At 38.1% G+C, this 13,912-nt stretch overlaps 1 protein-coding gene across 1 annotated transcript in view; it reads left to right on the top strand.

Annotated features, from left to right (window-relative positions):
• Nucleotides 1-12,236, top strand: part of MINPP1 (multiple inositol-polyphosphate phosphatase 1) — a 41,122-nt gene extending 28,886 nt beyond the window's left edge. Inside the window, exon 5 of the mRNA XM_026650973.2 lies at nucleotides 9,067-12,236. Within this exon, the coding sequence (XP_026506758.1) occupies nucleotides 9,067-9,466 (400 nt within the window). The 3' untranslated portion in view covers nucleotides 9,467-12,236. The remainder of the gene's footprint in view (nucleotides 1-9,066) is intronic.
• The last annotated feature ends 1,676 nt before the right edge of the window (nucleotides 12,237-13,912 follow it).

Below are 13,912 nucleotides of genomic sequence, written 5' to 3'. Positions count from 1 at the left end.
TTAGTCTATAAGGTGCCACAGGACTCTTAGTCTGGATCTGTAAAAAGCAACAAACACGGCTACCCCTCTGATACTGGGGGGGAAAAAAGACATGTATCCAGGTCTCTGAGAAGCTGCTAGTTAAAATTTTAGGCATGTTTAGATAAAAACTAATGATTTATATTTGGTAAATAAGTTAGCTTTGAAATAGTATTTTTTTTCTGCATACGACACATATTTCCTTTACTTGAAATATGTATGAATTAACTCTTTTTCTATCATTCATTTTCTGGCCTAAGGATGTTTTAAAGTGGGTTACATTTAGGAATAAAATTGTTTTGTAATTTTCCTTCACCTTATGTCTACTGTTTAATTCAAGGACAGTAATTATTTCAATCTCTCCTTAATATGTGTTATGATTCCCATGGGCTCGAGACAACTTAGTCTTGAGCGGTAAGTCGTATTTAATTTGGAACTGCAGAATTTTTCCTTTAGGTGTGACACTGCAGAATTTCTTGTCTTGGTCTACTTTTGAGTCTTCAGGAACTGACTGTAACATCGCACTTCTTGACATGCAGCTACTGTACTTTGGTAGTTACCATAAGGCCATTCTATCACCTTTTAAAATTAGCCCTCCCATAATATTCTACAGACGTAGATACCAAAGACTGGTTTTGAGCACTGGTTGGAGTATGTTTTCAATTAATAGGGTTATTTTTCCATCTGTTATGAAGTGAGGATAACTGAAGATGCAAGCATAGAATATCTAGATTTAACGTTATGTTCGTTCTTCAGAGGAAACACACAACGATGTTTAGACCCCTACCCTGTTATACAAGTGAATAGTTAGAGGGTTGACTATCAAAAATGAGCAATCTCCTTTGCACAGTAATCTCTTAATTACTTCAATATTTTTGACTAAACTTTTGTGTGCCAGTAATTAAATATGGATTTATAACTAAGTTGAAATACTTCTTTGCATCATTGTATTTAGACAGTAAAACCCTGCAGATTTTATGCATTAATTGTAAGATAGCTTGGTTGAGTTTAAAACTTACTCCAAGAGCAAGATACATAATTTTTGTGTGCTTCTGTGCTTTGCAGAAATGGCCATAATGTTCAGCTGTTTGCTTTTTTTCTTTTTTCTTTCTGTATTAATGTTAAATGGCATGCATCTTTTGGATGCCATGATAAATGAACACAAGAAGTAGCAGTCTGGTACTCTGTTTTGTGAGCAGGGCCAAGATTGAATATAATTAGATGTGCAATATGTTACCGCTTCAATTGATCTGTGGCTTCTATCCCATGTCACCTATTTCCCTAGGAATTATGGAGATACAGATGCCTTGCGTAAGTCAAATTATGCGTAAGTCAGGGACGTATACCCGACAATTACGTGCAAAAAAAAAAAAAGTTACGGAACTTTTTCCATAAGTGCGGGTTTGCATAAGTCGGGTTTGCGTAACCCGGGGAGCGTCTGTAACTCTTTTATTGGTTGCCGGTACACTTTAAAGAAAAGGCACTATTTCTTTGTCACGGAAGCAGTTGATAATTGGATTTAACAAGCTTGCAAAAATTAGGGGACAACTGATCAGTGTGTTATATAACATTAAGAGCTTTATTTAAGGAAATGGTCACATGATCATTCTCATACAAAGGCTTATGTTTTCATAAATAGAGGATTTTCATTTGATCCATTATATATAAACAATGAATATATGGTTTATAAGGAAAGATCTATTTTTGAGTTAAGTTATTGATGTTTTTAGGGAAGAAAACAGCTACAGGTGTCTCAAAGGTAAATTGATCTGTCCAGTAAGATGATGTTTAAACATTCACAGAGCATAAAATATCAGCTTTAGTAAGAGAAGACAATGAGCAGGTGTTGGGTTAGTTCTGTGCTGAGTAGTTTTTAATTCTGATTGCTCGCACTTTTGTGTTAACTTGCAATTCTAAAGAAGCGTATTACTCAATGGCAGTTTATCAAGTGAAAGTCACTGTTAAGGGAGCCTCGTGACAGTGTGACTCCAGGTCCTGTAAGAGAACAATAGTTTGTTTATATAGAAAATAACGACGGATTTCAAGATTTAAAATCTAAGCGCTCTGCTATGAACAATTGGTGTACTGTGGCCGACACTATAGGCCTCTTATGCATTCTGCGTTCTAAAATGTCATTTGGAGGTTTCATATGCAATTAGGGAGAAATGCTAGTTGAAGCTGAGATAAGTCGCATTTGTTTCCTTCCCTATGTCACCCATACAACTTTGCCAAAAATATACTGGTATACCTGAAATTTTGCTTGCGATTTTTATATCATAGAAGAATTTTTCTGGAAATTTCAAGGCAAATTAGACAATGAGAAGATTTTCACTACTGGAAGTTTTTTCTTAACTCTTCTTGTGTCATAACTTCTTCAAGTGCTGATCTTTATGTGTATTCCACTGTGGGGATACACATCCACGCACCCAGAGTTGGAGAATTTTTCAAGCAGTGTCCATTGACCCACGCCTGTGTCCTTACCTTCCTCGTGCCTCCAACTGAACAGATAAAGGGTGGGGTGGGCCAATTGCCTCTCCAGTCCTGCCTGTACCGTAAATCCAACTATGGCCTGAAGCAGATGAGGAAGAGGGTGAATAGTAGAATACAGAGAGAAACCACACATCTTGAACCCCCAGTCACTATAATGTAAGTAACCTCTTCTTTGAGTGCTGGTCCCTATGTGTAGTCTACTGTGGGTGACTGACAAGTTGTACTCAAGAAGGAGGATGGTGCAAGGATGCAGGGAGCAGAGCTGTTTGAAGGACCACCGTCCCAAAGGATGTATCAGCAGCAGAGGTGGTAAAGGTGGTAGAGTCTAATAGACTGAGCATGGGACTGGATAGTAGCATTTTAACAGGAAACATATTTTTTAAATGTACAACCTTATAAGAATAGTGATTTTAAAAATAGGTGAGGGAATGCTTGGAAAACTTAAACACATACAAATGAGCCAGTCCAGGTGATGAGTATTCTTGAATACTAAGGGAATTGGCCAGTGAAGCTTCCGAGGATAAGATTATTGCTGGCCATTACGTGACCACACAGAGTAAAAGATTGAGCCCCACTCCCTGACGGGCCTGCTTGGTTTATGATTTTGGGTGTGAGGACAAGTGGGGAGGCATAGGCTCTGGGGTGATGCTGCATGAGCTTGGGGTAAGGGGAGTGGCAGATACATAGTGACCCTTTCTCCCATAACACACTGGCCAGCTAAGCCAAGTTGGTGTGAGGAGGGAGCAGCCCATGTGGGGCTTCAGTAACTTGTATCTTCCAGCAGAAAGTAAGAACCAGGGTTCTTCCTAGGATGATACAATTCTGTACTGCCCCTTACACGGAGGTAAGGGGCAGGTCACAATCCAATCCCAGATCATGGGGAGTCAAGAAGAGCTAGTAAAGTACCAGAAAATGGAGGGAAACAAATTTTGTGATCTTGAAAAAGGAAAGTTGTCATCCTGACCTCTATTGGTGGGTGTGTGTGTGTGTGTGATATATATATATATATAATCAGCCTCTTTATTGTAATGGGATGAATATTCAGAGACAGACCTAATCATCTGCAGGATAAAATCCTGAGCAATAAGCAATGTGGTTTTATAAAGAACAAATTTGGCTAGAGAAGCTTGATTTGGGGGCATGCTGTATTATTGGGGAATGGAATTACAAAATGTTTCCATCGTTGAAAGGGACACAGGAAATGTTGCCTACCTGGAATTCAATTGAATTTAGACTTACAAGTACTCTATGTTCCAAGATAAATTTTTAAATACATTTGTCTGTCAGTACTGTCGGTGAATTGTAGGACAGTTAATGTAGCTTATTTTGGAGAATGGAGTATTCCCTTCAGGTTTTGTTTAGGTATTGTGTGTGTGTCCTGCTTTCTGTCCTAGGTGAGAGAACCTGATATGTTGTATTATTTTCTGGGCACCTCAGTACCAGAAAGATATTGACAAACTGAATCAGAATGATCAACAGAAATAAATAGAAGGCAATATTGCTGTGGGACGGAAAAAAGGAGCAAAATCCTTGTAGTTGGATGGGAAGGAAGAAGTGAGATGCTAAAAACTTAGTATTTAAAAGGTTAAATACAAAGAAGGAAGAATTGTTCAGGGTAATACAGGGGATATTAAAAATAATTAAAATGGGACAGCTAAACTGAATATCTGAACAAACTTCTGGTAGTAGAAGCCCATTTTTTTGGCACATCTAAAACTCAACTAGATATAGCACTAGGAAATGTATATTAGGGAATGATCCTGTGTTGGATGGGGATGGTTTAGATGATCTAATAGGCCTTTTCAATCTCTCTTGTCTAAGATTTTGTTATCCATGTTTAATCATCTTCAGTACTTCAGTTAAGTCCCTTCTAAATCTTTTCAGGGTTGAATAAACTTCATGATTGTGCTCCACTATTTCTAACTGTCTTTTTAGCCTTGTTTCTGGGCACTTTCATTTTAGTTCTGCAGTAAATCTGTATAGCTCAAACCAAGCTTTGTGCTTGTGAACTTATACCAGTATGATGCCCCATTAAAGTCATTGGGGCTGTATAGAGGTACAGGGGTTCACCCACACAAAGCAGTTTGTAGCAGCTAAGATCATGATGCTGCAACAAAAAATGCAGGTATTTATAATTTACTGGACTTCATTTACACATGATCAGATGCAAATCGTTGGATTTGTGAGGATGAAGAATACCCTCCTGGTCCTTTATTTTGAGGAGTTCAGGAGTACATAGGCATTTTATTGGCAGTTTGCATGGGGGTGAATTTCCCATCCCTATGATGCTTTCAAATGCAATTATCTGTGTAGGTGCACACCATTATCTAACAATTATATAAATGGCACTCGGAAGAAAGGTGGTGATGGTCGAGATTCCCTTCTGAGGGAGATGAAGGCATCCATCTGCCAACCTGATATCCCAGAATATGTGGTTTCTGCCTGGAGCCCAAATCTGAGGCATCATGGAAAGGTTGCTGAGGCTTGCCTGGCCTTCTGACCACTACCCCATGTTACTCATGCCATGTGGGCACCAATGATACTGTCAGGTCTGACTGATCAGACCAGTAGTGACTGCAAGGACCTGGGAGTGAGGGTTAAGGAATCAGGTACGCAGGTGGTGGTCTCATCAGTCCTTCCAATTGAGGGTAAAGGCCCAGGTAAGGACGGATACATCCTGGAGGTCAATGGAAAACTCTGCAGATGGTGTCAATAGGAGGACTTTGTCTTTCTTGACAATAAGGAGATGATCTGTGGAGGAGGACTGCTGCCCCTGACAAAGGGGGAGAGCTTACCCACAACTTCTAGGGAACAAAGTTTCAACCCATGTGGTAGAAGACAGCATTTTTCCTGAGCTGCTGTCTATCTGTGTAGCTGGAAGTGATTTTTGGCACTTAGGACACAATTTTCCCATTCAGCATATGTGTACCTTACTGCTTATTAGAGGTAGTATATAGAGTAGGAATTATTACCATTTTACAGATGGAGAAACTTCTGCAGAGGTTAAACCCACGACCCCAGAAGTCTGCCAAGATTCCAGTTGTCTCATGCACTGAATTCTGTGCTCATGCTGCTAGACAGTGCATAGAAAGAATTGTTAATAACATTTTTGGTTCTAGCTTTATTAAACTATTGATCATAAGGTATATAGATATTGCTTTGTATAGTACTGAACCATGGTTAGATTTGCTTAAACAAAGTTAATTTACATTTATAGTACATATATTTATACAGCCTCGTATAAATAACTCCTTTAAGGAAATCAGCAGTGTCTGGTCATTATAGTGGCAGTCTTCATAGTGGTGAAATTGACTCCCTAATGATCTACTTTCAAGAATGTATATAGGTGCACATCACTATAGAAGTTATATAAATTAGCCCTATACAGCACTTGAGGTTGTATGTCCTGCCTTTACCATTTGTAGTAACGGAATTCTCATACCTCAAAAAGGAACTAACTGGAGAAGTATCTAATTTTTTTTTTTTTTAATGACAAAATAAAATAAGTAGCAAACTTTGGCATAAGTTGCTGTGAATTCTTCGTTCCATTTTTTTGGGAGGACTTGAATTAACTCACTGGTGCTGGACGTTCTCCAATTTCATATCAGTGTGGCCGTCTTCCACCTACATTCATGGCCCTTGGAAAAAGCTATAGTACCTTCTCTCACTTCTTAGGTTCACTTTTTTGTTTTTAGGAGTCTTTTCTAGCATCCTCCTCTAGCTGCTGGTCCTGTAAGTCTGGGAGAGACTGGCAGATGCAATTGTAAAGTGGACATTGCCAATCTTCCTTCCATCTAGATTTTTTTTTTAAGCTCCTTTTATGGTTGGTTCTTATTTTCCTACTCTTGAGATGGTGCGTTCTTTTTGGCTATCTAGTGTCCTCAGGAGTTTTATCGCGGAGCAGTACCTATGCTCCTCATTATGACTATGCCTGACTCCTTTACAGATGTGCTAAGAACCTTTACAGATGTGCAAAGGTGGAAAAGTTCCATGCATCCTTTTTTGAATTTCTTCCCACCTCTGGTCACAATCCAGCCTTCAGTTAGAAAATGTGCATGATGTCTCTGCATAATGAAAGTAGAGATAGAATAAGGCAGTAGCATCTGCAAGAAAACTAAATGTTTCCTTGGTAGTAGTAGTTGTGAATGGCTGCAGTGAGCGAAACATAATTCCCCTTTTTTTAGCATGATACACGATCACAGAATCTGATATTATGGATGTATATTGTTTTTTTTTTTTCCCCCCACTACACCCCCCTCATATTCAATTTGTGATCCACTATAACCCCAGATCCTTTTCTGCAGTACAGCTGCCTGGCCAGGTCTTCTCTGTTTTGTATTTGTGCATTGTATTTTTCCTTCCTAAGTATAGTACTTTGCACGTGTCTTTATTGAATTTCATTTTGTTGATTTTTAGACCAATTTTCCAATTTGTGAAGGTCATTTTGAATTCTAATCCTGTCTTCCGAAGTGCTTGCATCCCCTCCTAGCTAGGTGTTATCTGCAGATTTTATAAGCATACTCTCTACTCTTTCATCCGAGTCATTAATGAAAACATTGAATAGTACTGGGCCCACCCTCTGAGGCCCCACTAGTAATGTCGTCCTAGTGTGTCATCGAACCACTGATAACTACTCTTTTTAAGAACTGTCTTTCAACCAGTTATGCACCCACTTGATAGTAATTTAATCTAGAGCGTATTTCCCTAGTTTGCTTCTGAGAATGTCATGTGGGATTGTGTCAAAAGCCTTACTAAAATCAAGATTTATCATGTTTACTGCTTCCTCCTTAGCCACTAGGCTGGTTACCCTATCAAAGAAGGAAACTAGGTTGCTTTGACACGGTTTGTTCCTGACATACCCATATTGGCTATTACATATCACCGTATCCACTAGGTTTTGAACAAATGGATTGTTTAATAATTTGTACCAGTATCTTTCTGGGCATCAAAGTTAGACCAACTGGCCTATAATCCCCTGGGTCCTCTGTTCCCCTTTGTAAAGATGGGTACTGTTTGCCCCTCACTAGTATTCTAAGACCTCAGTCATCCTCCATGAGTTTTCAAACATAATCGCTAAAGATTCAGCGATTACTTTGACTAGTTCCTTTAAGTACTGTAGGGTGTACTTCATCTGTCTCTGCCAACTTGAATACATCTAATTTATCCAAGTACTCTTTAACCTGTTTTGACCCAAGATTTTTCCCCTTTGTCAATATTAATTGTGTTTCACATGTGGTCATAATTAACCTTTTTAGTGAAGAATAAAGTGAAATAGGCATTAAACACTTCGGTTTCTCTGTCATCTGTTGTTTGCTTTCCTTTCCCGTTAGGTAATGGACTTTCGTTTTATCTTTTATGTTCCTAGTTAATTGTAATTCAGTTACAGTTTTGCCTTCCTGATTTTGTCCCTACATGTTTGTGCTATTATTTTTTACTTTCCCTTGTATGTTCTTGTCCGTGTTTCCCGTTTGTACAATTGCTTTGACTTTCAAGTTATTAAAAAGCACCTGATGTAGTCATTGTTCTTACTGTTCTTATTATCTTTCCTCCACCTTGGGACAATATGCTGTTGTGCATTTATTGTTGTGTATCTCTTAGAAACTGCCACCTCTCTTGGACTCCTTTTTCCATAGATTTCTGTCCCATGCGACTATGCCTACCAATTCCCTGATTTTCTCTCACTCTTTCCTCAGAATCATGAACTCTTTTTTTTGTGTGGTCACTTTAACGCAAGTTGCTTTCCACCTTCAGATTCTCAACCAGTTCCCCCTATTTGTCAGAATAAAATCTAAAATAACCAGCCCCTATTTACTTCCTCTACCTTCTGAAACAAAAATGCTGTCTGCAGTACATTCTAAAAACTTGTTGGGCAATCTGTGTCCTGCCATATATTTATTTTTTTTTCAACAAATATTTGGGCAGCTAATGTCCTCCATTATCACTAGGTCCTGTGCTTTGGATACTTCTGTTTATTCTAAAAATGCTTGATCCACTTCTTCCTCCTGATTTGGTGGCCTTATAGTAAATCCCTACCATGACATTGTCCCTGGTTTTTTTTCCCCTTTATCTTCACCAAGAGCTTTTCAACAGGTTTGCTTTTCACCAGACATCCGAGCAAGTGTCTTAGTATGTAATGCAACCCTCCTCTCTTTTTTCTGTGCCTGTCCTTTCTGAACAGGCTATACCCATCTATACTAATATTTCAGTCATCTGAATATTTCAGTAATGCCAAATACGTTGTCATTTTGTTTTTGTACTAAGACTTTGGGTTACTACTTAGCAATTAATTGATAGTAATAGTACTATAATAGGTAAAATACAGCTAATTTTTTTAAAAGCACAATTAGTTTTGTTACAAAATACATTTAAAATGTTTTTTTTTTTTTAAATAAAAGTGGTTTTCAGATAGTTGGACACCTTTGATTCCAAACGTGTTTTTAGTAAACGCCAGTGTAAAACAAATGTTTAAAATAATCTACTCTTTGCTAACAACTGTACGGTACACTAGTGTTTTGCTTTTAAACACAGATGCTTATTCTTCACTTTTATGTTTTCTAGTTCCATGCCCATTTCTTCACCTGTAATCCTGCAATTTGGACATGCAGAGACCCTTCAGCCACTGCTTGCTCTAATGGGTTTCTTCAAGGATGAGGAGCCCCTTGCTGCTAACAATTACAAAAAACAAATGCATCGGAAGTTTCGTAGTGGTCGCATTGTGCCTTATGCCTCAAACCTGATATTTGTGCTTTATCACTGTGACCAAGCTAAGACCCCTGAGGAGGAGTACCAAGTACAGATACTGTTGAATGAAAAGCTGCTGCCATTTCCTCACTCGGAGGAAACTGTCTCTCTGTACACGGATCTGAAGAACCATTATAAGGACATCCTTCAAAACTGCCACTTCAGTGAAGAATGTGAATTATCAAAAACTAATAATACTTCCACTGATGAACTTTGAGGGAGAAGAATAGAACAAATATCATGGAAATTGATTTCTGGTATGCAGTTTGGTATGTGTGGTGAACAAGTGTTTCTCATCAGTGTTGGTTTTTTATTTCCTGCTCATATATTCACATTCTTATCTTACATCTCCAAACTAATAATAAATGCTTATTCCTATGTCTTAATTCAGGAATTTCTTAAAAGTCTAAGTATATATTGTCTCTATTGCATGAGCACAATTTTGAAAATAATTTCTTTAATTAACCTGGCTATTGGGATAAGCATTTGTTACAAATATGAAGATGCAAGGTAAAGTATATTTATACATTTATATGCATTAATATATAATTATTTATATTATTCCTGGTTTTTGAGCTTGCACAGTAGATAAGTTTAGAGGACCAGGACACTTTAGCTTACCAGAATGGCACTTAGTGAGACTGATGGCATTTCCCTCTCATCTGTCTCCCTTGCTGTATCCTTCCTTCTGTTTCTTAGTGTTTCTCTGATGTCACAGGCATAAAATGACCCTCTCCTATTTGCTTATTTTTACAACTAGATGTTGGCTGCCCTTTCAAGGTTCAATAAGGAAAGGGTACAAAGTGCTTTCTCCCCAACCACTGTCTAGGCAGGAGTCAGCCATGATTCTAATTCCTGCACTCTTCTGAGCATAGCAACTTCCTTGGATAGTGCCCCCATGGGTACTGTCCACCCAAAAAGATGCAGGGGGGTGAATTTCCATGGCATAAAGCCTTCTTCAGCCTACCTGCCAGAGCTAATTGGTCACTGAGGGAAGCATGTCCTGAATTTTCTGAAGCCGTGCAGTGGCCGTTGCTCTGGAAGATGTACCAATCCTCTGCCAGCCTTATAGGTCTCCTTCAATTTCATACTGTTTTTGTTTAACAGTTCAGGTTAAGGCATACAAATATTGCATGTTTGGCCCCATTCAGACAGGATTTCCTCATCCTCTGACAAGTGGTGGTGATATTATAGTATAATAACTATCAGGCAGAGATTTTTACTATTATTCTGGAGCCAAGTGCTATCAATGCTACCCAAAAGCTTGGGCTTTTTTGGGTATGTCTACTTTGCAGCTGGGAGTGTCCTTCCCTGCTCGGGTCGACAGACGTACGCTAGTTACACTTGAGCTAGCGTGCTAAACAGTGGTGTAGCCAAGAGTAGCTTGGGTGGCAGCTCGGGCTAACCACCGGAGTACTAACCCACTGGACATCCTGGATTCATACACGTTTGGCTAGCCCAAGCTACCACCTGTGCTGCCTTCAGCTACACTGATGTTTTTTTCCATGCAGCTCGAGCAGAGCTGACATGGTCTGTCTACCTGAGCTGGGAAGCACACTCCCAAGTGGAGTGGAGATGTACCCCCTGCCTATGTGCCAGCCAATCCTTGAAACAGGACTTTTATTCTAAAAGAATGGACTACTTATTCCCTGAGTGCAGTATTGCTAATTTTTAAAGGAGATTGTACCTGTATTAAAGTAGGATTATTTGCCTCTGAAAAATGTAAGATACTGTAAAGAAAAATGTAATGTAATAAATGCAGATAATTACAAAGAGTAAATGTCTGAAATAGAATACAGATAATGAAAACAGTCAAATAGAAACCATTATCATGGTTGTCTCATTAGGCAGATCATATTGAGAAATGTCAAGATCTATTAGAAACCAATGAAACTCAAGCAGTTGCAAAGTTATAAGGAGTAAAATTCTAAGTGCCTAAATACCACTGTTTCACGTAGGTGCTCTTGAAAATTTGCTCGTGTAGTCTGTTGTTCACAAGTCATATTGGTTAATTGAATGAGTAGGGTCAAATCAGATGATAAAGTAACTTTTTGGAATATAAAATTTGAACTCAAAATAATGTTGAAATCATTTGATTTTAATACTTTTTAATGGAACCATACCTATATTTTTATCATTTCAATCTGTTTTACAAGGCTTAGCATTATGCTGGGCAGTACAATAGTGTATTATAAATATGACAGTCTCAATGAAGGGATAATGGTTTATCACTAAATGGAATTACTAAAACGGTGGGTATTTCTAAACATTTGGAAAAGTCTTCAATACATTCTTAGTGAAATATTAGTACATTAATAAAGCTAAATCACTGCAGTTATCTTTTAAGTTAATCAAGTACTGATAGGATGGATAAGGAACGGCATTCATACTGAAGCAAAGGTGGCAAAGAAATGAACTCTGTCAGTATTTGTATGAACTTTTCTGTTTTATGTCCATCTTCGTCTCAGCTTTTTCTCTTGCTTGGTCCTATATTGAAGCTATAGTAGTATATGACTTCAGTTTATTGTCATAATCCTTTTCATAATACTCATTATTATGGGCTTTACTGCAGGAGCAAGTGGGGAGAAAAGCTATGAAGAATTAAACTTTTTCTAAACACACCTAGTTTAAATACAAAGTAAGCATAAGGAATCGTGGAAAGCCACCCTGAAACAAATAATCTTCTATTTCCAGGAATGAGTCACCTTGTTTTAATGAGAATATGTTCTGGTTTTGAACCTTATGGGGTGAAAAGTTGGCCCCACTGAAGTCGGTGGAAGTTTTTTCCACTTCTAGGAGCCAGGATTTCACCCATGAAGTTTATTAAAAGGGCTAAGATGACAAAACTGGAGTCTGTACACAAACCCATTGGACATAAGCCTCCTATAACTAAAGCAGCTACCTTTCTCATTCACTTAAATTTGCTCCAAGATGGAGGTACTATTGAGTAGTCCCATCCACTGTAGTGCATGGAGGTTTTTTTTTTTTTTTTGTTTTGTTTTTTTTGGGCATGCGTAAGGGGAAGCAGAGATGGGTTCTGTTTTTCAGCTGAGGACAATTCAGTAGTGTCTGCCAGTGAGTCAATGTGCTGGGCGGAAAATCAGTTTGAATAATTGAAATTGTGCAAGTTTGGTTCTGCTGTATTACGTGTAAGGTGTTTTGGAAAACTGTAGCTTGAGTTACTCGTTTGGCATAATCAAATGTATATTTTTGGAGCTGATTATTTCAGATAGTGGATTTAATTTAGCAAATTCTAGTAAAAGGTTACAGATGCAAATGCATATTTTGAAAATGTACTACACGAATGTTGTAACTGCTCCTTAAGATTTTAACTTGGGTTGGGTTATTTTGGTATAACCGAGTAAATTTAAAATAAACTTGCTGTATGTTAAATGAAAAAGGAAACTAAGAAAGATGGTAAGTGTGCTTCATTACACAGTTGGGCGCTAGTCCTGCTATCAGCAATGCACAGGTAGACTGCTTTGCCTTGTGGCAATTACATGATTGGAACCTTAATCCCGCAGTATTCACTATGACTTGAGTAATCTTTTTCCTTTGGCAGGCTTTCTAAGTTATGCATTTGAGACCTTACTTGTGCTGATGCAAGGTACTCCTTGTTTCTGGAGAGGTATGAGCAAAACTAATTTGTTACTTTGCCAAGATTTTACTATTAAAAAAAGTAACACTGTAGGTATGTTTTACTTATCAGATGAAGCCTCAGTTTCCAATCATTCTGCAATCAAAAACAATCTGATTACAACATTGGATCTGTTATATTTAATGCTACTATTGAATACTTGAAACAGTCTTTACTAAGAATAGTCTGAAGCTAGAGCAATCTTTCTGGCATCTTTTAGCTGACCACCTCTTAATTTTTCATGATAAACAGTGAATCTCAACGCTGTAATTCTGGCTAGCATAAAGTTGTCCGATATTTTTTGCTGTACGTGGTATGTATTTGCCGTGGCACTGTAGGTGCTTGGATGAAAATAATTGGCTTTGGCCAAATCTTTTAGTACTATGAAGTATGAAAAGTCTCACCCTATTTGGTAAATAGAGATCTATCTCAGTAGCTCTGTCAGCAACAATAACTACACGAGGGTCTCTGGCAACTATTGCAATCTCCCGCAAATACAGTTAGTAACTACTTTATTTGAAATTTTATATTTGCATAATCACCTTGTTTTCTTTCTCTGGTTAATGTAAGCCTTGAAGTGGGGGTTGATGTAGATTACCTACATATTAACTAATAACTTTATTTTTCAATTTGTATTTTGGAGTGCATTGTATTTACTGATCTTTATGGGGGTCTTATTTGAAAGGATAATAGTATTCCAATTTAAACTTCTAACAGACTATATTAATATTTCTGATACACAACTTAAAGGAGTGAAATGCAATTTAAAGAATTAGAATAAATAACTATCATGACTAGGGCCTTTCCAAATTCACAGTCCATTCTGGTCAATTTCACAGCCATAGGATTTGAAAATTAGTCATTTCCATGTTTTCAGAGGTTTACATCTGAAATTTCACGGTGTTGTAACTGAGGGGGCCCCGATCCAAAGGAGAGGTTGTGGAGGGGTCACAGAGCTGTTGTGGGGGGTCATGGGATTGCCACCCTCACTTCTGGGCTCTTAAGGCAACACCCCCAGAGCTTCCT

The sequence above is a fragment of the Terrapene carolina genome, unplaced genomic scaffold (assembly GCF_002925995.2).
Source record: "Terrapene carolina triunguis isolate 2854851 unplaced genomic scaffold, T_m_triunguis-2.0 Scaffold95, whole genome shotgun sequence".
Lineage (NCBI taxonomy): Eukaryota > Metazoa > Chordata > Testudines > Emydidae > Terrapene > Terrapene triunguis.
Note: the sequence above shows the minus strand (reverse complement) of the source record. Positions and strands in the feature narration are given on the sequence as shown.